Genomic DNA, 27,647 nt, shown 5'->3' with positions numbered 1-27,647 from the left:
CAGACGTAGCATTGGGATCTATCGATGGATCGTATTATGTATGTATTCATCATTATTTGCGTGTGTAGAAATATTTATTATAATATTAAACATTACATAAATACGTTGCTTATCGTGATGTTTTTGGACATTAGATTTTCGTCACTTTATTGAAAGAATTACTTGCGAAAGTAATAGCTGACGGTCGCTGAACAATCTGCAAGAGATTGTCGATTCGCGATATTTTATTTAACTTGTATTTTTTAACGTGTATTTTCACGCTGGTATTTTATTTTCTCTGATTATTTTGTTTTCGCAATTTTATAAAAATTTGTATCTTACATATCTTTATAGCTTTTTGACGTTAAAGTAAATCATTATCTATTATATATTAATATTGAAACTTCAGCCTGATATTTTAATATTTCGTAAACCTTTATCTAATAAAAAAGCAAAATGTTTATAAACGTTGCTGAATTGTTTGTTTTCCGACCAAGGGGGGAACTGTTATCATTATGACGCATATTGCTCTGAACAATGTACTCATCTAAGGGCCGGCTAAGAAGAAGATTGCTAGATGGTGCGCAGGATTTAGAATTTGGGCGGAAGAGTCGCAGTATAGCGCGGCCACCGGTGGTTAAAACCACCCCGAGTTCGCTGATTATATCGATTTGATGCCCCCCTAACGGAATTACGTCGAAAATTGCCCTAACCTCGCACAACCTTAAAGCCACGCGAGAAGGGGTGACGCCTTCGGCTTTTAGCAATTGAAAACGCTTCGAGTTCTGCACTATTGATTAGTTTATACCATGACATGCTATAGATTTTAGTGAATTTTTCGTTTAATATACGGTAATCTATTAAAAGAGACAAGAGGATTAAGCATGTCAGACTGAGTTTAGTAATCACAAAGTTATTATCGTCAATTCAGAGTTCTCTGCTTAATTAACTGAAAAAATAAGCAGCTATTTAACTGACAATCAATGTTACATATTTTACTTCTCTATTCTACATTTATACGATCGGGTAATGCAGGTTGGCGTGTGCATTACAACGTCCGCGCGAATGACATATATCATAAGCAACGTGTCACCGGCGTGATTAATTGCTTAACGTCAGCAAGCTGAACCACGTAGAGACGATGGCTTAATTAATGAATAATTAATTATACACATATTCGGGGCGGTAATTTCCCCGCGACTTGTGCGGTCGATTATTTTAACTTTCTGTTTACTTCGTCCTTTATGACGACGATCGTGTAAAGCCATTTCAGCCATTTGCAGGATCGATGTAATGACGATAGGTAATTTTGAACGATACGTTATGTCGATGCCACCCCAGCGGAAAAGTAATTCACGTCGCAGCAGCTTTTTATCGCGAATGCGGGAACGATAACCAGTGCCGCCGGCATGGCGCTTGAACGCCACACGCTCAATCACTCGCGGTGAAACAATAAAGAGAGGAAACGCTCCATCGAGATGCAAATCGATGCAAACTTTTATACGAATCGTGGCCATCGGCCGCCTGTTCGACGGTGGACATTGTCCATCGTGTATTTTTTATACCACTGTAACCATTACATCAACGACCGGTCAGTTTATTGGTATTATCATGTTACCGATGCAAATGGGCATGTATAATGAATGTTCAACGGTTATATACCGACATGAATTGCATCACTGCAAATATTTCAAAGTTAAAATTTTTGTACATTTGCCGTTTCTAAAGGACATTAATAATCTATGTGCGGACATTATAAAGAGAAAAATTTTAGAACAAGGGGAAAAATGACCTACATTTGTTTTATTTTATTGAATTTTTAATGTTACGGACATCTTTATAATTTTATTTTTAGTACTTTGTTTAAAAAATGACAGATTTAATCGGTTTCTCTAAGTTTTTTATGTTTCATGTTTCCTGTTTAGGAGTTAGAAGCATAACATATTTGGACTATATTGCTTTGTCTTTCGGCTTTAAGATTTATTATGGCGGATAGATTTTTAATACGAATTTAGTGGATTGAAGTTTCTAAGTTATCGTTCTGAAAATATTGGCAGTTGTTATGTCTCACCGCGAGTGATTTGTAGCTCGGTCTCTTCGACGATTTTCGGTTATCCTGATGGCGAGTCCTCGGCGATATAACCATAGCGGGTGCTCGCGCGATAGCGTGATCCAATTTGTCGAAGAATGCGCTATCGCGGGTAACTGCGAGACGGTGCAAGAAGACGATGGAAAGGGTTAGATGGGGCCCGGGAGAGGCGGCGGAACGATGGTGGCGATGAGGGACGCGAGATGCGGAGGGGGCAGGCAATTAATACGACGCGGAGGCATGCACGTCGGCAGGCAACGCCGAAGGCTCGCTTCATTAGGGCCCGAACGAAGGGTTGATTTTTACCCTGAAAATCCTCCTACCGCCGGCTCATTGGTTTCCAATTATCGAAATGCCGTCGCCTTAGGGCATTCTTGTCTTGCTCGTCCTCCACCTCCCCGTTCGCCAAACCTTTATGATCATCTTTGTAAGTGCGGTTTCATTTATTGAACAAACGTATCTGCCGTTGATTTTGAGTAGCGTTTATGCGCGAAGAAGTTATTTCACCTCAAATCTATTTGACTGCATGATCGTCCAATTGCGATCGATTTGAATGGAGATAATGGAAGGTTGATGTACCTTGATGAGAATTCCGTTTTGAAATATCCATCTTAAGGGTGAGCTGATAAACTGAATTTTAATGCAAAGCCATAAAAATACTATTTTTTAGATATTAGTTTTTAGTATACGCAAAGCAAGGATAATAAGATTGCATACTGAAACATAACCATTGATTTCTATATTGATTTTTAATTAAAAAATGCTTAATTATTCTATCTTTTTTTATCTTTTTCTGTCTTTTCTTTATTATCACGCGAAGTGCGATTTCGTTTATACTATTTTAGTCATACGACAAATATATTCGCTGTCGATACTAATTTACGTTTATGAGAGCATTTTGAATTCTGTGAAGTCAACGAAAGGTCGATGCACTTTAGATTGGGAAATATTTGATATAGCTCGTTTGGAGTTGTCGAGTTTTAGGAGCTTTACGGAAAGTTATTGTGTAATAGCAAAATAATCGCGAAACTATTGTGACACATACATCTCACAATTTTCTTTTTTATATCTATGAATACATTTCATTTGTAAATATAACTCTTCCCAATTAAACTACTCTAGTGTTTAGAATTCGGGGATTCTTCCGTTCGACGGAAGTCACGTTATCTATTCTTGGTTCTCTTTTCTCTTGTCAGTCCTGTGAGACGAGATGCAGAAAATAGCGTCGGTTCAACAACATCTCGCGCGAATCGAATATCCTGCAAGGGGTCTGCGTTATTAAAGCTGCTGTACGTTCGAAACGAGAGGGAACCGAAAGCAGCTAAATGCCACATCGAGCATGGACCCCGGCACTCTTGCAGAATTTTCAAAATTTAACGCGGTCGGGGGGGAGGGGGTGGAAGGAAGTTCTCCATGTATGGAAAGAGGGGTGGAGACGAGAGGGAACGGGTGGGACTAGTGAGCCTGGGAATAAAGCCTGGAGATCGGAGTCACCGACGGCTCCCGGAGCCAGTAGGAATCTCGGAATCCCCACGTCGTGCTTCCGCACCTGTTTTCCGGTGCATCGAAAAAGAGGCGGGCGTTCTTACGCTCGGCGACGGACCAGGCGAGAGGCGAGGTAGTGCGAACGAGAAGAAGAAGAAGTGGCGAGGCGGAGAAGGCGGAAGAGAAGCCGTGAGGTGGCGGGTGACGGAGGAGGAGGAGGAGGAGGAGAGAAGGTGGAGGATGGCGGATCAAGAGAAGGAGCGTGAGGAGCAAGAGGTGGAAGAGGAGGAGGAGGAGGATGACGACGACGACGAGGAGGATGACGAAGAAGAAGGACGAGGAGGAGGAGGAAGAGGTAGAAGAGGACGAGAGGGATGGCCGGGGGTGACTAGGCGGGGGTAGTCCAATCAGAGCCGAGTACGGGTGGGGCAGAACACCTCCGCCCTCTCCCGCGTGTTACCTCCTGCGGCCCTCCGCAACCCTCCCGGTCCTCGGAATGCGCCGGAATCAGCGCTACCTCCGAGCAGGACCACCACCATCCACCCCCTTCCCCCGCGCGGGGTTCCTACTCCACCTTCACCTCCTCCCACGTAACCTAGCTTCCTCCGGAACCCCCGCGGCTCCTCCTGGCGGCTGCCCAAGACAAGTGCCCGCGAGAGATTCTCACGGCATGAGCGGGGATCGTTACGTACCACCGACGGCGAGGATATCCACGGCCGAGAGGATCTCCACGACGATTTCCGCGCGTACGCGACCCTAAAGCCCTTCACGCACGCACGAACGCACGCACGAACTCACGCATTCACGTAATGCCCGTCGTGGCTGAGAACGGCTACGTTCACCTGCTCATCAAGCCGCGATCTTTGAGACGGTGTGATTAAACGTCTCTAATCATCGTTTCTCGGCTCGGAAGAAACGATAACTCGCTGGTACTTCGAAATCGCAGTAAGTAACGCTCATCGGATACTTTCATCTTTCGACGGATCGTGATCAAGTTCTCGGAATTGTGTTTCTTTTTCTCGCGAATCATCGCGAATTTTTCCAGAATTAAAAGACTTCTTGTGGTTTAACATATTTATTTAATAATACATTCACGTAAAAAATTATTTATATAAAAATACAAAATTTATATAACAATAATAAAAATATTTATATACATTTAACGGATAAATTTTTCAACATTGAATCCTTTTTCGATTCAATAAGCAATAAAAGTATATCGAAAACAGATATAGATATATTTGGCGGTATATAATGGATAACATTTATTTAGATCGCAATATTTGCTCTTATTTTTCTATATTCATCAAATCTTACAATTAGTCATTTGGCTTATTCACATTTATCATAAACTTTGGTTTATAAAAAGTGACAAGTAAAAAAATGTATATTTTAAACTAATATGTATATATTACAGCATAAAAACAATATTTAAATCAAATTTCGATCATTTCGTTAGTGAACTGTTTTTATATACGAAGAAAATGTGAATGAAATGCGGGAGTGGAAGGGTTGGTATAATAAAAAACCTATTCGATCGTTCGATTTGAGGTATCGAGATATGTGGAACGTTTCTTTTCACTGCATTGTTGAAATCAATCCGGAGGTGCTCGGCTACGAAGGGTGGAAATAGTGTTTGCGCGTACGGTCGGATAAACACCTGTCGGTAGAAAGAGAGTAATCGAGTAGGGCCATAGACCGAGAAGGGAACCAGCTACATGTGCACGGATTGCTCGACCGAAACGCGAGTGATTCGATCTTTTCTGAACCATTGCGTTCGATTTGTTTTGCTAAAATATCGGCGTTGAGCTCTCTCCTGATATAAGCAGTATTAGAAGATACGAAGTCTTGTATCGCTTATTTCTAACTGCAATAATGTTCTAAATGATTTCTCGTCACTTGTTTACCCTAAAATATAAGAAATATTTAATTACTCTTTACGCGTACAATCCAGTTTAATGTTAATTACAATATTCACAACGTGGTACTTAATTTTTCTTATATATACAAAGTGCTTTATTATCATTATATTATTATCAGGTGATACTTAATAGTACACTTTTCATATTTTAGAAAAAAATATCACAATGCGATACGCAATAGTTAATTATTGGATTTAACAATAAAAATTAAACTAAATAATTTTAAATTAAGTAATGATGATCAACATCTGTGTTCGTAAATTGATATTCTTTCTTGATTAACTAAAAATCTAGTATAATTTCAACCTATGTCTTTGCAATAATTAAAATTGGATGATCAAGGAAACCATGCTATTTTTATTAACGACGCGATAAAAGTATATGAAAAATACAAAATATGACACCATGTGTATATCTATTCGTGTTGACATTCAGTCGCGCTCTTGGATTTGTCAGGATATTCTTGTCAAAATTAGTTACATATCACGTAGAAAGACAAAATGGATAGGACGTGGAAGTAGGGCGATGAGATTATCTCGGCCAATATCGTGAATGGTTCGGAATGACTGCAATTATTTCGCGGTGCGTGTTCTCGGTGCCGATTGGGTGAAACTGTCTCGTAATAAAGGGAGCCGAAGTTCTCGTTAAATACACATACGTTTGCCATGTCTCTCTGTACAATAAAATAAACGCCACGAGAGAGGATTCTCGTTAATTGTAGATTGCATAGTAAAAGCAGTAACTATTTTGAGTTATGAACTATTGAACATTTTAAACATTATATTTCCACTTTAAAATTGCGTGCATGAGAAACTGACGAAATTTTTAATTTTTTATCGAGGTATAGTGAATGCGAAGGAAGATAAGATGTGAGTGCCGAAAACGTTGTAAGATGTAAAATTTTATTAATGAGAGTTTTCAATTAATAATTAATTCTGCGATACGAAAATCAGTGATAAGTTTCAAAAAAAGTCATCCATGATAATTCAAATTACTCGGGTTATATTCGTGAAATGTTCATCAAGATTCGCGTGTCCCTTTATGCAACGCTCTAGTGTCGGTTCTTAATGGCTCTTTATGGATCACGACAGACAGGCGCGTGTGTACGTTTTCACGAGACAATGTAGAGACAACTATAGCTACGCAGAACTTACCAGAGGAGACGCTTTATCGTGCCGGCTCGCACGTATACATTTATATTTAAGAGGGAAGACGAAACTTTGCTGACAACATGGCCGACACGACTCTGGGCTTTTCTACTCGCCACTCTCTCTCTCTTTCTCTCTCTCTCTCTCTCTATTTCTCTTTTCGTCGCCTCTCACAAGGACAGCCTTTATTCTATTCTCACCGTTTCTACATTGGCGAGAACCGCCCACTTGCAGCATGCGCCGAGAAGTAATTTTCGAGAGGAAAAAAGAGACCGTGATCCCCGTATATATAGTTCAATTGTTGCGACGATGCGTTCGTGGATTTCCTTCAGCGAATAAATGTGATTGTGCTCGAAATACACCTTGTACTTACTTGAAATAGCTTTCGATATTATTTACGAAAATTTCGACTCGCAAGTTTAGATATAATGTCAAGCGTTATAACGATAAGTTAATGAAACTGCAGGGAAAATGAGTTTAATGACTAACGTCGAAGAGAATTCCAGAAAAAGTATAATATAATAGCGTATGCGAACATACATATAGTTTCTGATGATGACCATAAGGGTCACGGAAGTAAATTGAAGTAGAAGAAGAGTTAGCAACTTTTTCATTTAATATTTGGCTCTAACTTAATTTACTTATCATTGTTGTAGATTTAATTTATTAAGAAAATGATTAGAGCAGCTTATTCTTTGTCAACAAACATATTCATTTCTTTTTGCGTGGTACACAATGTTTCTATATTCGTTGAATTTTTTTTGGATATTATTATTATTTTTGAAATGTGTGAAGTGATTTGATGAGCGACATTACAGCAACGTGAGAAAAGCTTTACGTGAGTGCAGATGCCGATTCGTAAGACGCGTTCTCCGGGAACGAGTCGCGAATTAACGAGTCGGCGATCGGCAGGCTCGCGTCAAGCACGTCAAGCCATTTAAGCGCGAAGTCACGCGAAGGTGCGACCGCGATGCACGCAAGCACGTCAACGCGGCATTTCCACGAGCTTTCGTTCATGTACCAGGTATTTGGTTAATCGGGAACGCGAAGGGATTACGGTGTTTGGGGGCCGGCAAGAATAACAGTCCGTAGCCTCGATCCGACCAAATAAAACTACACACACGTATAACCACACACGCACATATACATGTATAGGTATACGAGATAAATTGAATCACCATCATTGGTTCGTTTCTTCAAACGATGATCTGAGCCAGAAAGTCACGTTTTTTAAACACATATATGAGTCGCGATTAATCTTCAACAGGGCAATTAAAATTTTATCAAATATTATTGTTTTTTGAAATATTATTAACAATGACGAAGGAGCAAGAGAGTCGCTGATAATAAACCAGAACGCTAATCACTATGTAATTGACACGCCTTTTATTTTACGCTTTCTTTCAGCGTGCAAGTAAACGTATAGCGTAGAACGCGGGACGGCGGAAAATCGCGGATATCTAGGAGCGAGTTTCTCACTATCCATCATTTTAAACGATATTACGTTCTAAGGCGTCTTTTCGCCCAATCTCCCGTGCGTCTAATGTACGTAAAGCGGATTGGAGAATCAGAGGGAGCTAACGCGCGAGAGCCAGGCGTCGTCTGAACGTTACCTTGCAATGATCCGTTGCACACACCGGGCTTTCCGTCCTCTTTTTCCTCGAGCCGTCTTTGCCCTTTCTCGAAAGTGCCGCGAGAAGGCTACGGGGGCGAGAAAGACGGGGAGAAAAGGAACGTGCGGGAGAACGGAGCGAGCGCGGAAACTTTTCTTGTGCAAAGTACCACGCGGACTGGCTCGAGGTTATGAAATTCTGATGGCTCATAAAATGTAAGAAAATTTACAGACTTCGCCATCTTCCTTTTTCTCTTTCACTTTCTTACTCTTTCTCTCTCTCTCTCTCTCTCTTTTTGTCTCTCTTCTCTTGCTTCTCTGCCTTCTGGCTTACCATCTTTTCGCGTTTTCCGTCACTTCTCTTTCGCTTCTCTCCACCTCGACCTCCCATCGTCGTCGGCGGCTTTGCGAGCTGAACGGAAGAGAGTGGTCGGAGGGGACGGCGTAAAGTTTAAAACTCGCGGCAATCGATTAGGAGTCTGGCAAAGGAGACTTCCCCCGTTCATTGCTGCTACCTTTCTCCCTCTGTTAAAATTGGCGCTCGTGTTTCAATTTTTAAAAAATAAAATTGGACAATACGGTTTATTTGAGTTGAAATGTCGAATCTTCAAAAATGGGGTTGATCTATAGCTGAATATCGTGTAATGCGTTTGAGGACGTTTGCAAATTTCTCAAAGATGAGGCGATATTGCAGCATCTTGTCATTTTTTGCACTGTTGATTTTGTTACCGGAAAACGTAATCGTTTCGAAGGATAAGATTACCAGGTCGGAGTCTATAAAGACTGCTACGATATTCATGGTAAAGTTTAGAGATAGAGATAGAATCAATATTTATTCGTAGGGAATGAGAGTCGCAATATAAATACGATATTCAAGAGAACTTTACGGCGCTTGTGGCAAAAATGGCTGTATCCCTGTCGGAAACTACTTTCTCGTCTATCGGAATGTTCTCTCGCTCATAGCCGAGCTGTAGGCGAACCTTAATTAACGGCAAGCAAATGAATACACCCTGATCACTCGAAATTGCGCTTTCGGTCGTCTACAGGGCGACTTCGGAACTATTTTCGTCAATCTTTATTCGTTCTTCATTTAGTTCTACTGACGGTGAAGAGCATAATTTTCTCATCTGTGTGTTAGTTCTTTTTAGAGGAAAATTCAACATTCTGTCTATATTTTTCGAAAAATTTCTAGGCGATGGAATAATTCGACGTGCCGATAGAAGATCTGAATTATACTTTATGAGTCTGATTTTACCATATTTTATGTACAATAATTAATTCAAAAAGCGACTGGAAATTTTCCAACGGGGAATTTCAAGGCAACGAGGCTCGCCCAGCGCTCGCCAATCTCGCGCGAATAATTATGTATAAAGGCGACGACGATGGCGGCTGGCGTTAGCGGCTTGGTAGTGGCTCGCCGCTCAAAATACGTCTAAATATTAATGAGCTGTCCCTGCCTACGGCGTGGCGCCTTCGTCTGGGCGCGTTCACGCTCTCTTCAGATAGCGTCTACGCGTGTGTGGGTGTCGAACGTGTCGAAAAGTGTGTGAGCTTGCGCACAATGTGATGCAAGTTTGTAATTTCACGTCATGCGCGTGTAAATGCCGTTCGACGTTCTTTGGCGAATATATCACAAGCATTTAGAAATTCTTAAAGATAAAGAGCAATTTATTCGCATTGCGTTCGAGTGCTCGGTGATTTTATTTTTATAAAACTGTAACGATGACTTAATTTAACAACGAGCTCGCATCTTCGCTCGTGAATAATTCGATTGCAGCCGCCGAAATAGTTACCAGAAATAGAGATTCCATTGGTTTCTACGTGAATAACAGACGCTGCCATATTCTCGCTGCATTTGGAGGCGTTTCACGGGATTAGCACTTGCCTTGACAGTGCTAATTCGCTTCTATCTTTCCTCGTCTCTCTTCTTCTTTTACCTCGTTATTCCCTTCCTCTGCTCTGCCTTTCTTGCTCTCTTTCCTCATCCGGTTCTGAATCGGAGTAAAGAGGCTCTCGGCATAGGAACAACGAGGGGGCGTAAAAGGGTTGACAGGAAGAAGTTACCTGATAGTTAATACAAAGACTGTCATGTAAGATGCGCCGTCAAGCGGTAGTATCCCCCTCGCTTCTTCCGTCCCCTGCTATCTTACCTTCCCGCCCTTTATTTTGTTCTCCTCTATTTTCCCAGGGCTCCTCCTCTTCCTAGCTGGCAGATCCTTCGGGACGGCTAATTGTGAGTGACAGTCGCAACGGGTAACGGGAGAGGGATCAACGTCACTCTTGAGAACTTCTCAAAAGCCTCGCTGACGCTTCTTCTCATTTTCAAAGATCGCTATACTTTAATGACTGACGCGTGCATCCAAAAATTCTGCCGGTCTCGTAATTTATGTAATAACTTGGAACAGGTGGTACTGAGAAATCGGCAAGATTCGAATAATGTCATGCCAAGGCTAACGAGAATTCGACAGGTGACCGATTGAAAGAGGTTTTAAAGCGTCAATGTTCTCTTTTCATGCGACTTTTCAAATTATTCTTTGCATTTTTAAACATTTATCTACAAATAGATATCTTTCATGCGATTTGACCTTTATCACTTATTGTTAGATCTTTTTGTCATCAGTGAATTTTGTTTTTAAAGCGTTATCGAGCTGCACTCGCAAGAATATGATTTCACGGCAACCTATAACTATTAAAACAATCGCCAACTCTCCACCGTATTCTTGTCTCTGTCGCGCTCATATCTAACAGGAAGAGCTTTCCGTAGAGCACGCATCTGGTCCCCCATCGAAATGGGACGCGACCAATCTCAAGTTTACCTAGCTTGGGAGAAGAGTACGCCGGTGACTGTATTTACCATCTCTCGTAGGTACTTAATTTTGCTTTCGGAATGAAGTCCGGGGGGAGCCGTCTTTGGATTGAGGCCGGTAGGTAGGAAATAGCGTAGGTGTTACCGAAAGGTAAGAGTTGCTGCGTCGCGTCGCGTCGGTGGCGGGGACGCTGGTGTTGGTGGCACATTGAAATACCGGCGATATGCTCGAGTAGCGAAGCTGCAGGAAACTTCCGCCGAGTATTTTCCTGGGACTGTCTCTCACAATTAGAATTCTCCGGAGAGAAAGCCAGCCTCGTACTCGTAGACGCAGAGTAATGTGAAGATAGGTGCCTATTACGGGGAGTCTTTGCCGATTTTCCGACAACAGGGGGATTCCGAGCACAATTTATTGTACACATGAATTTCGTGAACGTTTAAAAAAATCAGAAATTCAACGAGCATACTATTTAAAGCAGTGGTTGCAGATATGCTTTAACATCTTTAAATTTAGATATTACCTTAATTTTAAAAAATTATCCGTTTAATCTAATTGTTCAAACTTGAAACTGCGCGAAATTCAACATACGGTTCAAGAAAAGTATTACCTAATTTATCCCCCGAACTCTTTCCATTGCAGCGGTTGCCAGCCGACAGAGGAAAGTGCATTGCGATCGTGAAGGTATCGCGTGACGTGCAATTCGATGGTTCCGACCGACAGCTCTCTCTCGGAATAGTCGGTTATCGGCCGAGTGGTGAGCCGGTTGGGTGTGTGTCTTTAGAAAAGCATTAGTGTCCGGAATTAATTGATCGCGGAAGGGAAGTGGATACCTACGAGCTTACATACTCCTATCTCTCTCGACCGCTCTTTCTCTCTCCCCGCGTCTCTCTTTCTCTCCCCGTCTCTCTTTCTCGCTCTTATGCTCCCTTGCCGTGCAGGGTGCAGGGTAATATCGGTACTAGTCTGTACCAGTCGATGAGCCACTCGCCGCGCTTCCCCTCTTCATGGTTCCTCTTGCATCGCTCGTACACACGGGCGCAACGATATAATCTGCTACTTCGTTCCTCGTGACTTCCCTCGAATTTTTGATATCAAAGTACCTTCCGACACGTATGAATCCCCTTTTCACTCTCTATCAGCGAACGTTTTTTCATACATCGGATAGAGAATTCTCTTCAATAATGGGAAAAAATTATGCAATCTAGTATGTGTGATATTTCGATGTGTGAAACTAAAGTTTACGAAAGCTATCCGTGAAATTTTTATCTGTAAACATTAATTTGTGAAATTTAGGATGAACATCTATGCTGTTGAAATAAAATTTAAGATTTGTTTCTATACTTAACTGTATTAAACAAAATTTTACTTTAACGTTGGTTCTATTGTGCGTTTCTATTTAGATTAGATTTGAATAAGCGTGCGCGATCGCTGCTGAGTATTGCATAATTTTTATCATTTTCTTTGACATATACATAAGGATATAACATTCTCTTTCTTGATGTCTTTTTTGACTTGCACTATTGCCGAAAATTCTCAATGCCAGAGGCGAAGAGGTCGGTTAGCAGCATTTGTTTGACGAGGTCGAGGGTTATTAAGCCGAGACTGTAGACCACATCAGAGCCAACCAGAAAGGCCCTTTGGCATATTTGCCTAACCTGCAATCTTTTCTCCTATCCTCACATCTTATTTATCTATGAAAATTTGTCATGATTTGGAGACAACGATTTTATTGTTCATTAATTAAGCTTTCATGCCTTTTGTTTTATTGTTAAAATGCAGAAAGACAAACAAAACCCTTTTGAAGTTGGAATCAAAGGATATTTAAACATATTTATATGATACAAAGAATCTTATGTGTTGCGATGTATGTATATGTGACACATTCAGCGTATACTTAAAATTCATAATGATAACAAATACAGAAGTTTATCGTACGTATTGATTACTACTTGCATATAGTTTTAATTGCGTTGCATTAAAAAGTTTTCTCAGTTGTATCAAGCGATAGAAAATCGGCATACTATTTGTTAGTAACTCTTACTTGTCGATCAATTAAAAGTTTCACGATATTGCTTCGACATTCTGCGCAAACATCTTTACTTTTACTTTAGCGTTACGTTACAGGCATACGAGTTACTTCATTGCTATATACATTAATGGAATTCACAGTTCACTCACCGGCTCGGCGGGTCTCTCTTTATCATTTACTACCTTTGTATCGCGCGCCCGGCGGGATTACTCGCTCGTCGTAATCAGAATCTGCGCGTTCTGAGCGTTATTTAGAATCGTATCTATCCATCCGTCCATGTCTAGCTCAGCAGCCCGCTAACTATCCGAGCACTTAAGCGCAATCACGAAACCAATTGGAATCGGTAAATATCCAGCCGGCGGCTGCAAAGGCGAGATTGCCGGTGGTGGAGGGCGGCCAAGCAATCCGGGCATTCGACGGGATACGGCGCGGGTCGGGCGTAAGCGTTTAGCTAGGTCGAGTAGTCGAGTTGATATCCGGCAGATATGTCCTTGAAGCATGCGAGCGTAATCACGATCAGCCGCGACGCGAGGGGCGGCGGATGAAGGACGGATAAACGACGGATACGTACGCTCGCACACGTTTACGTGAACATTTCCACGCGCTTAGCGTAATGGATACGCGCTTTAGTACTACCCTCTCTCGCCCCTGTACCGACCTCTCTCCTCCCGCCCTCTCCTACTCCCTCTCCCGCTCCTTCTCTCTTTCTCTCTCTTCATTGCTCTCGCTTTCTCTATTAGAGCCGCACGCGCTTCTCAATCTCTCCCCCGTACTCTACCGAACCTGCCTTTGGGCGCGATGCAAAAGCCGCGGGTCCCAAGATCTGACGTGATAAGTGGTTAAACGGCAGTAAGTAAATGTTATAACCGTGCCGTGCTGCCGTGGTGGTACAGTCTCTCTCTCTCAAAGCCGGGAGAAATCGCGGAGGCTGAGTTACGAGACACGGGACGGTAATACGCAGCGAACACGCGGTACACCGCCACCGAAGTGGCAGAGCGCATTATGGGATTGAGATTAAGCGTGAGATACGACATACGCCGCTTAGATTACTCTACTGTGTAACGAAAAAGGGTGATTTCCGTTGTGGTCAGGATATCCGTTTAAATCTCATCGCGAGTAATAACGGCGAAGAGGAAACTCTTCTCATCATTCAGCGAATGATAAATCGCGCAAAGGTCAGCCGAATGTAAAACGTCCTATAACGAAACGTTGGGACGTGATCTAAGAATCGCAAATTAGCTCGCGACCTCAAATGAAGCTGCTAGGAAGTGCTCGTTTAAAATGTTACTCTCTCTCGTCGTCTTGTTTTATTTAGCGCGACACGGTGCGGCGCGGCGCGGCGCTATCGCTGTCGCGCGAACTGAATATTTACGATAATACGTGAAATTAATGATTACCACGAGTCAACTGCGAAAGTTTCGGGCGTTAATTTATAAAGGTAATATATCGTCGGACCTCCGCGGCGTTACGGCTATTGCCGGTGTCGCCGCGCAGTTATGAATCATGTCCTTTGACAAAACTAAACGTTACGATCGTCCTCCCTCCGCCGACGAAGGGAGATCTTCACCGCCTAGACGAACCCCGGAACGCGAACGATATTGTTAACAACTCGGCTCGCCTTAAATTATGCCCGCCGGGTAATTACAGGAAGGCACATGACATTCGTGCATGGAAATAATTAATTCTCGCAATTACGTCCGCCTTCGCCTCTCCTGCGCTTCTTGGCCCGTTCCTTCATCGTGTCCATGAATTTGCGCTCTCGAGATATGGGACGGAAGTTCTTGGCGATATTCTGTCATTATCTTTTATTTATTATTATTGGTATTACTACAATATTATTTTTCTGATTGCAGGTAAATAGTACGTCGCTGCAATCGAGTCGCGTTAGCCGGAATAGTTGCTTGCGAGTCCTCAGTGTCTTTCGACAGTTTCGACGGGTGGTAAGTCAATCGACCTGTCGTTTTAGAATGTACTTTAGTTAGCTAAGTAAATTAGTGACACATTAGCTGAACGGTACACGTACATATATGTATTTAATATTTTTTTTATTGTTTGCGCAAAATATTCAGTTGGAATTGAAAGTCAATATTGGAATTAATCTTGTAATTTGATTTTGTCATTGTTGGGATTTTTTTTATCAATTGGGTTTACACAAAATACGTACACGTTTGAATATTTACAAAAAAAAGAATGATTTGTTTATTCTAGTTACATTTATTACTTTGACTATTTTTGCGGTAGAATTTTGATCAATTATGGTAATTACATTTCTCGATCTCACTGACATGTTCTTTCGCATTCTTGCCGTAAATAAAAAAAATCTACGATGTAGAGCTTGAGCAGTCTTAATCGCGAGTCCGTGAAAGCGTGTGTTTTATCGATCAAAGATCCCAGAACGATAGAGTCCGATCGTAATCGACTTCGCGCGAGGCAACGTCGATGCCGGCTCGCTTTTAAGGAGCACGAAAGTGGTCTCCGCTGCGAAACAGCGGAGGGAGAGCCAGGAGCCCGCGGGTCGGGAGTAAATTAGTAATTAGAAATCTGATACAGGTAAGGTAAGTCGGTGTTGTTTCGGCATCGCGTGGCTCTCCGCGTCGCGTGGACTCCTGCGACAGGCACGGCCTCGCGTGACCCGACGCCCCCCATCGGGGTAGGCCCTGGCCGCGGGGGCGAGCATACGGGCAATCGTTCAGAGCGGGACGGGGGGGTTGGGCAAAGGGGACGCCGTCCTGGAAAACGTAAGGGATGACAATTATGCCCTACAGGTAATTGCCAGGTTGCAGCTAAACGGAGCGCACGCCCCGGTTCGCCCTTCCGCGCCACCTGAAACGCGAGCTTTCGCCAGAAAATCATGGGCTTTAAAAAGCGTCACGCTCGCCGGTGCTCTCCAATTTATCGCGGTTTTCGCCCCTTCGCGATTCTCTCCCGCGGTTCCAAATGTAGTAAGAATACTGCGCGCCACAATAATTATTTAATTTTTTGACGCAGTTGGCGCATATTATTGAATTTCTGTCGTTGCGTACAGATTTTACATGTTAATTTCATTTTTCTTTACTTAACATCTTTAAGGTATCGCGAAGGAAGATACCTTTATCGTATTAATGAAGCGGTAGTCGATTATTTTCACATTATTATATAATTGTATTTAAATAATAATAATTATGGCATATATATACATTTCTTATAACGCATATATCATCGTAAGAATCTAGAAATAGTTTAATATAACCCAGTTAAAAAATGCAATGGATCAATCAAATAAATAATCTTTTTATTTAGATAGTTGTATCTTCTCTAGGTTTGTTAAATTTAGTTTAAAATCGTTCTTTACATATGCGTTATATTTATATTACTTTTATAGCGTCATGACATAAACACAACATAAATACACTGAATAAATGCAAAACTTATACAGTGCATTTCAGCGTTAGAACTACATTTCTATTCTTTGTTGTTATCTTTTTTCTAATGTCTTCTATAGAAGCGTCCTAAGTCTAATATTACGTAGTGCGTTCACTTTGAACTTGCACAAGCGTGCATTAACGTGTGTGCATTAACTTTTACATGTGTGTATAAACTTCGCAGTAATATTAATAACGAAGCGGGTCAAGGAAATTGCAGCTTATGGCTCAACGTCGTTCATTCAACCGGGAATTTCTTGTGATTTGTGTTACAGAGGAATATCCATTAATGGTTTCGAAACCAAACTAGAAAAATAGCGCGTTCAGAGACGTCAACTTGCATCGTGTTGTAGTTGTCTCGAGAACTGTCAGGTTTGCTCTAGTTTCACAACGAGGAAAGGTTTATCCTTTTTTTATCGTTTTTAAGATTACGACACAGAGAAAGAATCAAAACACAGCAACATATAAACATCTTAGAGAAATGCTTTTGCTGATAAATGTCAGCGTGTAGTGCTTTGGCGCGATATTATATTAGTATATACATATATCCTCCTATATTATTTCCTTCGGAAAACAGAATCTTACAGTTGCGAACTTCCGTCGAACGCTTTTACCAATACTATGTAGCGTACAGCTCGGCATTCAAGCATCGCTCAGGCGAACAGGCATCAGAGCTCGAGGAAAGACGAGGGTCAGAGGTTGCGGAGCACCGGGGCGTGTCGCGACGACAACGTTGCGAGGCCGTTACGTCTCGTATCCGTTTTCTCCGATGTTCCCTTCGACGACGACGACGACGACGACGATCGTACAGAAAATTAGCTACAAATGTGTGTTATTTTGCTGGTAGAACGGCGCACTACGGGAGCGCATACGCCCGGCATGCATTATGCACGCGGTCCCTGTAGAGGCTGCCGGCCGGCCGACGCTTGTTTCGCACGCGCTTTTTCCCACGTGCTTGTAAGCCACGTAGCCCGATCGGGCTATGCCTTTATCTAGCGGTGTACGTATCGCAGAATGTGTACGTGGTGTGGAGGATGCCGGTCTCTATACACGTCTGCCTATCACCTTTACACCAGCGCGACGCGGCTGATTCTACGTCTCGGCCACGTGGCTCGTAAAGACGGACCGACGTCGTAGGGTTGCGTCGTCGCGTACGGGCTTGCCCATCGCCCCGTACATCGCGATCAGTGTGTTTTAAACCTTGGCACGCTTTGTTTTGGCTTACGTGTCGTATGTGTTCGGCGCTAATTTTCGCGCTAAACCAGCTGCGATTGACTTATGTGTCCATCGAGTGGCCACGATGATTAGAACGCGGACGTTTCTGGACTATACACCGTCGTAGTTACAGTGATTCTAATTCTAGATTTCTAATTGGATTTTAAGATGCGTCAAATATATCTCGACAGTGTTATATTCGGGGATGTACATCGTTAAAACAGTTTTATAAAATTTAAAACAATCGAGGATGTTAAATCTCGTAGTTTCTATAGTGTTTTGTCGAACTTAATGATATCCGAAGAAGTATCTGTACTATCGTAATGTAAGTATTAATTGAAAAGCACACACACATACCATTAATTCTGAAAACTAGGAAGATTTAACTAATTGTGTCAGGCAAAAAGTTTGAGACAACAATATAAAAATAATAAACTATATGAAGCACGTTTTAAAAACGAGCAACTGAATGATTTAATAGTTCACTAAATGATAGGATTAAATATAGCATATTACATATTCTTTTCCAAATTAGAATATTTGGTCGTTTAGTCTGATTTGGAGTTTACGCGCGCGCGCGCAAGGTAAGGAGACCCCACACACGGTATTTCTTCGAGCACCTTGGCGTGTTGCTGCCCTGAGACCTGCAATTAATTTTATATTTTGTTGCCGCGCACCAAGCTTGCGGACATTTAAAAAGGGCTTCATGTCTGCTGCTTTCCGTTCGTGCACACGGTGCACACGTTGGTCTCGCGAGGGGAGTGACTGAAAAAATGGGAAAAAATGGGCGCGACGCGCGGTGTGATGTCGTGTCGTTCGAGTGACGGTCGCATGCCAGCCAGAGAATTACGGTCGAGTGGCTAGAGTTACTGGCGGGAGAACACGTATAGAGCCTGACGCGTTCGCATGACGGATGCCGATTCGATAGCTCGATTTCACCCGGCTCGCAATTCCGATGCCACTCCGACACCCCGGAGAAATTTTACACCGATCGATCGCGATTATCCTTTCCTCGCTGGCCGCCGGAAATATGTTGGAAATCGTCGATAAAATTCAGATATTTTAGTGCGATTCAGTCTGCGATATTTTTCAACCAGAGGCGTCGACAACAATTGATAGGTCCTTTTTTCAGTGTTAATAGTATACGAAACGTATATATTTTTCAATTCTTTTTTATGATAATAGACTATAGATAGAGCTCATGCAGATCCGATCGCGTTTACGCAATTTTTCAGTGATATTCTGTTTCTGAAAAGAATACTTACAAAAACTACCCAGTATGAAACTTAATGACAATCGACGATACAAAGAACATAAGATAGCAGAAGGGTTACGCGCTTTTAAACTGCGGTTGCACAACACGGACGATGCAGTATTCATTAAAATAAGGTCAGAAACGGTATTATTAGGACGATTATGCGCTTTTGCGAGCACCCTTCGGTAAGACGACGAGTATTCTTTCGCGTGAACGCTACCCTACGCGGCGAGATAGGGTTACTCTGTCCTGCGCATGGAATCGCGAGCTTGTATGGTCATTATAAAGCCATTAATCATATAAATAGGGCGAAGGAGGCAGGACCGGAGGGTGGTGCCCGTTGTTCAAGCGAGGACGGTCAAGTCGAGTGAATTATCGATAATGCAGACCTTCGAGTTTCCTGTAGCGAGAGACCGACGATACGCTCATGCCTATCAATTATTCGATCTGCGTGTGCACCTTTGCTCGTCCCTTGTAAATCGTCCCTTTGCCGTGTACTACTTATATTTTCGTCTACTGGAATCGAATTGATCGATACCGCCGATAGATTGGTTCATAATTTCATATCATAATTCGATGACGTAACCGATCCCCATGTGATTCACCAAAATAATATTGCGCGGTTGATGCTATAGTCTGCATTCTATTCAATGAAAAAAACAATCGCAATTTTTTTACATGACAACTTTGGATTAAAAGTATCTAGTATCTGAATATATGTATCTTGCATTTGTAATTCAAGTTTTTCACGGATTTCACGGATATTTTCTAACGAAAATATTTGAGAGCGCACGACTATATTACGGGATAAAGTGAATCATTAAGTTAGCGACGTGGACTCACTTCTTTGGCGTTGTACGAAGATGCTCTACTCTCAGACAACTCTTAGACAGAGGATGAGGAGCGCTGCGGCGGGAATCGTGGGCTGGGGCGGGGATTACTCATCCGACCGAAAGGAGATTCCACTAAGCTTTCAGATTTTACCCTCTTAGCCGACCAAGGATTATAAAACGCAAATACGTCCCGTGATTAGTGAGGATAAAGTAAACATCGGCCCTCCGTCGCGGTTGTTGCTCGTGCGAAATACTCCGGAGAAGGCGACGACGCCAGGAAAAAATTAAGAAAAATAGAGCAACGTCCCTTAACACCTTGATTTACCCCTGAGATATGAATATAAGAATCTCGCAATCTCTCCCCTCTGTATATTTGATCTTTTAGGAATTAGCTATCGAGATTAGCATGAAATATCCAAACTAGAGACAAAAAGACTTGTGTGATATAGTTTGTTTATGAATATTTTAAATCTAAAAGCGATTCTTTTTTCATTTTTCAACAATTTTATTTTTCTTTAAATTAAAGTAACAACACAAAGTCAAAATTAATTTTCTTATTGACGAAATGTTTATTAGATTACAAGAATTTATATTTATATTATACTAAAACATTAAAGAACAGTTCAAGATGTTTCTCGCGTATCATCCGTCTTACGTTTCTATATTATACGATATGATTGATTATCTCCTCTCCATTATGACGACGATTGTTTTTGATGGATTGGGCGACTTTGGAATTATCGATACCTTTAGATGCTTCGTATCGAAGGCTTGGCGGGCCGAAAGGGATCGAGTCCGAAATTCGATATAATTTCGAGGGTAATTTCGAGATAGCCACTTTACGCGGATAAACTGTGGGAAGATAGAACTTTAGAGCGCGGGGAAGCCTCAAGCATCCTACGGAAGTCTGGCTCTAATTAAGCGGCCCCTACCCCTGCCACGGCTCCTTCACTCATCATCTTTCATCTCGCTCTGCCTGCCCCACCTTCATCCTCTTCGGCTTCTCGGCATCCTCGCGGAGGTCTGAGGTGAAGGTAAGCATCCGTCCCGCGTGTTATCATATTCCTGATTGTTATGTCTTCGCTGACGATACCCCCTACTGCTCGCGTTTTCTCTCTCCCGCTCCTCTCTTTCCATCTCTCTCTTTCCTCCCTGCTTCTTACTCTCGTCATTTGTCTTTCTCTCTTTCTCTCTCTCCTGTCCCGCTCTTAAATTATTCGGCTCAATAATTTCTACTCTGCAACGCTCTTTCTCTCGATCTCTTTCTACGTATCAGTTTCGTCCGCACTGTGTTTCGCTTCTTCATGGCTGTCTGGAGGTACAAGAGAGCACGAGCTCCTAATTAAATTCCACTCTTTCCTAGCGAGTCTTTTTTTTAGGTTTTCTCAACCGCACCTTAATTGCGCGGGAATCGAGATGGCTGTTGCCCTCATCAGCCACTCGGCACCGATTCTCCGTTCGCGTTTTCCTTTTCTCTCTTGCCTCCTGTAGCCTGCTCTCTTAATTGGCGCATAATTATGTAAACAATTCCGACGTCGACTCCGACTCCGACGCTTAGCCACAAAGCTACCTCTGTCCCCCAGCACTGCAAATCTCAAAATTAGCTTGAAATAAAGTTTCAAACACGATTCTCTGGTATATCAAAAATAAGAAGTTTCCATGAATGCTAAAAATTGATCGACATCAGTGGAGTGTTAATTTGGTAGTCATATATTATTTAATAATGTTAATTAATAAAAAAATATGATTAAGTGATGTACGTAAATAAAGTTTGAAAAAAAGTCAAGAACTAATTTGTGATAAGATATATTGAAATTCATGACGATATTTTACAGTATGTAAGTTAAATATAAGTTAGGACAAATGAGTTGTTCTGTTTAATCATATTGATATTTTACGCGAGAGTTTATTGCTCGCGACCGAAGATTAACAAAAATCCAGTACGGCAATGATCTATTTACGACGGATCGGGGGTTGGTTGAACGAAAGGCGGATGGTTCAGCTGGGTGAGAAGGGGGTGGGAAGGGGGAGAGTGAGCCGTGCTTGCGGCAACATTATCTAAAATTCAAGCTGTAATTACTTTGCTGGGCGGCGCTCCGCTTGATTTATAGTCATCGCGCGATGCAGCTGCGTGGGTGTAAGTAATTAAAAATGTACCATCGCGTGGAACGGCACTCTCCCCCCATCTCGTAGGAAGACGGTTTAGAGCGGGGATCCGAGGGTGTGGGAGTTGGGGGGATTGCTGCTTTTCTCAAACCTCGTGTATCGTCCTGCGCGATGTACGAAAATAATCGACTGAAAATTTTTGCAACGATTTTCTGGTCAGAATTAAAGCGCAGGGTGAAAGAAGTATGTCATCTATATTCGGTATTTTAAGATTATCAATTTTTAAATTTGCTTGACATTTTAGCGCACGAACATGTTTATTTATTTATGGTTTTATGAAACATGATTGTGCTAAATGGATAATTAAAAATGTGTGAATATTATTTGTGAATAGAGAGAAGAAATTTATTTTAATTATAAGAAATTCAATAAGTTTTAAATTGTGGATAAAAAATAATAGATATTGTGCTTTAGAATACTGCTCTTGTTCCAAGATATCGGTGAAAATCATTAATTATTTTGTTCTTAGACTATATAAAAAATCAGCTAACTTTTTATAATTTTATAAATTGTACGAAATGAATCTCAAGACTAAAGACATGGCCGCTTGCCAGAAATTGATCGCGACCAACAGCTCATGGGATTATATTTTTCGAAATGCAAGCGTGGTTACCACTTCTTATGCAATCAGTAACGATTAATCGTCCTCGTATACGACGGCGATCAATTTAATCCAGATACCGAAGGCGGCTGTGGCGGTTAGTTGGCACAGTCTGCAGGTTAATTGGCCATTCATGGTTAATTTAGTCCGGTGTGAGCCCGTAAGGCGGTGGAGAAGACCCTTTCGACCCTCGAGAGACCGACTCGTCGATTTCGCATTCGTCTCGTGATGGAGTAGGTGAGTCCCATCAATCGTCGGTACCGATTCGGTTGGTCGGGATGTCCCCGACTTCCCCGTGATTCTCGGTCGTCGCAATTGCTGTCGAAAATGATTCGCGAACGCGCCCGCGCGGCGCGTATTAATTAGGCCGGTTCCACTAATGAGTGCGCGAATAAACGGTTCGTGATCGTTCGTTGAGTCGACGGCGCGGCGGACTTGCGATTCCAGCGAATCGTATAACAGTTGTTACGGCGATAGCGGCCTCCGAACGAGGTAAGAGGTGAAATGCATAAATGCATATCGGAGAAAAACGTTGCTGGAACTGATGAGGGGAGTACGCGCGGTTTTGATTCGAAAGTTCGGTACTTTCGCGTGTGCTCTCCGCCACGATCTGCTTTCGCGGATAATTAAGAGAGCTTTAACGAATGACCGCGTTTTCAACAATCGCTGTTCGCGCATCCGTAGGGGCTTCACGTATTTTCGAGAGGAATTTTTCGATATCCGGAATAATTCGCAGGGGAGATATTTGCGCGGTACATTGAGTTACGTCAATACCTTGAATCGCGACATTACCCTGTGATTTGATAGATATAGGGCGAAAGAAAACGATAAGAAAAGACAGCGGTTTGTGAAATGCTAATAATTATTGAACTATTTAATAATTATTGAATTGAAATTGAAGAGTAGGATAAGAAATTACCTGATGAATTTATACACCCCAAACAATTTGAAACAATCGTGTGTAAATTATGAGTACTTTTGCTTTCGACGAACTTTGTCAACATATAGGAATTAAATAGAAAGATATTAAATAACGTAGCGCCGTAAGATATATAAGTAATATGTAATATAACTCTTCGAAATTCGAATTTGAATTTGCAATCGTCAGTTAGAGAGGAGGGGGATGGTTGCTCGCTTTGGCGACGTAGAATTCAAGAATACCTCGGGGAGATTACTAATGCGGGCTAACTACGGCCAGGACCTCTAAGACGATGTCGGAGGATCTCCCAAGGAAACTCCCAGTCGTTATTGCATTCTCGTACGAGGGTGGTTGCAAGATAGGATGAGAGAAAGAGACAGAGAGAGAGAGAGAGAGAGAGAGAAAGGAAAGTGGAGGGTACGAGAAGGGCGAGAGTTAGACAGTGGTGTACGTGGTGTTCACGTTACCTATAACCTATTCCGGACGCGTCAGCGCATGAATGAACTTCTCCCGGTGGTTGCTTATCCACTTTCGTACGTGTTCCTCTAAGCGCGACCTGCGACGGACTCGCGCGAACCGTCTTCCAAGTTATTACTTCGTTGGCGAATTCGCGATTCCGTAGACTTCATGTGTACGCCCGTTTCGCTTCTACTCTTCCTTGGATCTTCGCGTAACCCAGGGATAAGACGAGTCTCCGAGACTTCGAATCGGCAGAGGCAACTTTGTTGCTGCACTGAGGGCATAGTTGGAATCTATATGCATAAGTCGATGGGACGCGAAATTTGAAGGCATCAGATGCATCGAGCGTATCATTATCGTGACGAGAATAGTATCTCGACATAGATTCGCTGAGTTTTAGAAACGCAAGATAGCTTAAATACATTTTAATATATCTACAGCATTTTTAGCTCAAACTTAACTTTAATTAGTTCTCTTGTGCTAAAAATTAGCACAAGAATTCTGAAACTCAAAGCTGAAACTTTCCGATAATATAATGAGTTTCAATATATGCGTTGTGATATGAGTGTTATTTCATATAATTATGTTATGATCCTCTACACATACTATGACGTTTGTTACTGCTCGAGTTTGCGAACTAACTCAATCATTAATATTGCTCCAGTTAGAGCGGTCAGGACGTAATTCGGGTTAATGATTGGATGGTCAGGCAAGCTGAGTCTAACCTTATGCGAGGTCTTGCGCGTGTCTGACCAGATCCAAAATCGGAATGGGATAGGCGACCCCAGACGCCGCAATTCACACATTGAATGCCATCCGGATCCTCGGTGTCTATACCCACTTCGAGACCCTCGTCCACGGTTTCCTCGTCGGTCGCGTTATCTCGTATCGGGAGGAGAAGGAGGGAAGTCGGTGGGGAAACCACTTTGGTAATCTTCGAGTTTACAAGACGCAAACAGCTTAGGTGGTAACGCACCGATAAGATCTGAGTTTCTCCTTTCCCGATATACCACTGATAGCCGTCGTTAGGCCGCGGTTAGGACTTCAGCAAACCTCTATAGAGCCTGCGCCCTTTGGCCCAGTCAGTTCGATGTTTTGCTATCTGGCATCTTGTGTACCTTGGTCAGTGATAAGGAATCTTCAGGTTCAATACCGCTTGAAGATCTCTTGCTTCACATGAAGTTCAACATAGCGTTAAATAGCTGTAACTTACAATTAATAGCTTATGTATGTGTTTATCAATAAGTAGAATTTTATTTCCAAAATTCCGAATTACTTACAGACGTATATAATTAAAATTAAATGCATTCTTACCTTAATCGAACGAACAAGTGACTGGAAAGAGAAATGTTTTCTTGGTAAGAAATGTTTGAAATTGATTGCAAGGATATAGAACAATTTTCGTTTTCTCTATGCTACAAGACAGGGGGATCTTTGCAAGTCACTTGGGAAAATTAATTATTTCACAGATCTTTTCTTTTAGACCCATCTGTGACACGGCTTCTCCGACTTAAGCTGTTCTGCTATTCTTTGACATTTTTATAAATTATCTTTAAAAAATCTTTCTAGAAAATTTTAAATTAAATACCGATTTATAATTTTTTAGGTATTTTTGTAAGATATTACAGTTTAGTGTATCAGTGATTTTTATAGTAATTTAATATTGTTTGTTATAAATAATCTTTTAACGACAGTTCAATATTATTCATTTTAAATAAATAATGATTTATTCGGTCTAGATTTTATAAAGGTTTACATTTTTAAAGATAATTGCATTGTTCGCGTGTAATTCGCCTTAATCGCCGAGACAAGCTTACTAAACCACGCGACGTTGTAGGCTTTGAGTTTAATATATGCCTTAAGCCGCAAGAAACCTCCTTGGTATGTCTCGCGGCGTGTGCGAGAATTTATCCCACGGTGGCGTTCTTTTTCCCATTACCAAATGCAAATATGGGTCTAATTTTAATTTTACGTGTATTAAAATCCGGAATCTCTTGGTTACCCAGCTGACGGAGGAGAAGACGAAGAAGAAGAAAGAAGCTCGCCATTGCGGGATAAGAAAGGATCGCGCAGGGTTGCTACCCCTCGAGGAGTGGGGAGGAGGGTTCCGTTGGGATTAGTTGGAAAGCGATTTCATCCTCGTGGGTGGTTGCAGCGAAGAAAACGTTCCCTCTCTCTCTCTCCAATCTCGCCGTGCCGCCTCGCCTCGCTTTGGCGGAAAGCCGGGTGAAAACCAAAGCGCGAAATTAGAATACAAACCCATCAGTGGCGGTGTTGGTAACGTTAGGAGCTCTCGTGAGGAGAAGGATAGAGCGAACGAGCGAGTGAGGGAAAGAGAGGAGAGGAATCGAACCGAGACAACAGACAGATTTCGAAGGAAGCCGCGCTTTCGACGAGACTCTAATTTACATACGCTCCATAAGATAGCGGGGAGCATAAGAGAATCTGCGCCGTTCCCCCGGAAAATACTGTAATTGGTTGAGTCGTTCGCGACGAGGCGAGGGACGGAACGCGAATTGTGAGATGTACGCGTCGTCCAGACTGATTTTCGAATCTCTTTCGTCTAGAATCTAGTTTCGAGATTAAGAAAAGTGTGGATTAAGTACGATATCGGAGGAAAAGGATTCTACGGCGTGTAAGGGCGAGAATCAGTTTATCGCACAGTCGTTGTAATTCACGTTGCGAACTAGCAGGTCTTTCTCGGCGTTAATGGACGTTTATTGCGATTGCTGCGACAGCTGTGTTCACTCGACCGGCAATCCGGGGGGGCCAGGTGGACGGACAAAGAAGCCCGATCCTCGGTTACGGAGAGCAGGTCCAGACGGAAAGTTTCCAACAGCTCGGAAGCCTAGACGACCGGCGGGAACTTTGGTTCCTGATGGTTGCTTGGTTAGCTGGAAACTCGGTGAAGCCCAGTCAGCGTCCTAGCGGACCACGGTTCTCCCCGTAGTCGAGGTCGTCGACGGTGTTCATGTGCATGCGATTCTCTTCCTTGTTCTCGCCTCTCGCTCACATCGACGATAATTACCGCGGCGACCGCTTTTGTCCGACTCGGACCGCCAGGGTTTCCTTCTGCGCGTTCGTAGATGCCTTTGTTGGACGGTAAACGGAACTCCCTGCGCGATTACAATCACCACGGATGAGAGGAAAATTTCCAGGCCAAGCGCGAACTTGGAACAAGAGTTCTCTTCTAAGCGATCGAAATCTGTAACGCATGGAGGTTGTTAGTTATCGGAAAATTTTGTCGCGATGAACCTAGTGAGGCTTCGAATTAAGTTCATTCTACTGAAATTTTGTTATATTGTCTAGTCAATAAATGACAATTAAAGGTGCAGTGAAATATAATGAAAACTCTGCTTTATTTATACCTATTTATACTTTTTGTATTTATATTTTTAAAAATTGCTTTGAACAATCAAATTAATTTATTAAGTGCTGGAATATTTCTATATTACCATTAAATACATTTGCGAGTATTTTTATATCGTTTCTAAAAAAAAAGAAGAAGAACAGTGGTCAGATTGCGATCAAGCAATTACTTTGTTTCCTCATCGAATATTACATGCAAATCTTTATCGGACCTGACACACTGACGCGAAATACGAGAAGCATCCGTGAGCACGGTGTTGCGTGCAACATAAAGTATGCATCTGGAAATATATTTCGGGGAAAACGGCTTTCTCTTCCCTCCGGTTTACCGAAGAGACCGGGGGTATGAGATAATAGT

General features: G+C 42.3%; 1 protein-coding gene across 16 annotated transcripts in view; it reads left to right on the top strand.

Annotated features, from left to right (window-relative positions):
* Positions 1-27,647, top strand: part of LOC139808227 (uncharacterized) — a 287,997-nt gene that overhangs the window by 117,666 nt on the left and 142,684 nt on the right. For 11 of the 16 annotated variants that reach the window (XM_071769970.1, XM_071769964.1, XM_071769969.1 and 8 more), the window contains one exon: positions 14,925-15,011. The exons of 3 other annotated variants lie outside the window; for them this stretch is intronic. In XM_071769970.1, the coding sequence (XP_071626071.1) occupies positions 14,925-15,011 (87 nt within the window). Of the gene's footprint in view, positions 1-4,214; positions 4,499-14,924; positions 15,012-17,573; positions 18,013-27,647 lie in introns of those variants that run through there. 2 more of the 16 variants (XM_071769977.1, XM_071769976.1) reach the window with 2 other exon arrangements.

The sequence above is a fragment of the Temnothorax longispinosus genome, chromosome 2, assembly GCF_030848805.1.
Source record: "Temnothorax longispinosus isolate EJ_2023e chromosome 2, Tlon_JGU_v1, whole genome shotgun sequence".
Lineage (NCBI taxonomy): Eukaryota > Metazoa > Arthropoda > Insecta > Hymenoptera > Formicidae > Temnothorax > Temnothorax longispinosus.
Note: the sequence above shows the minus strand (reverse complement) of the source record. Positions and strands in the feature narration are given on the sequence as shown.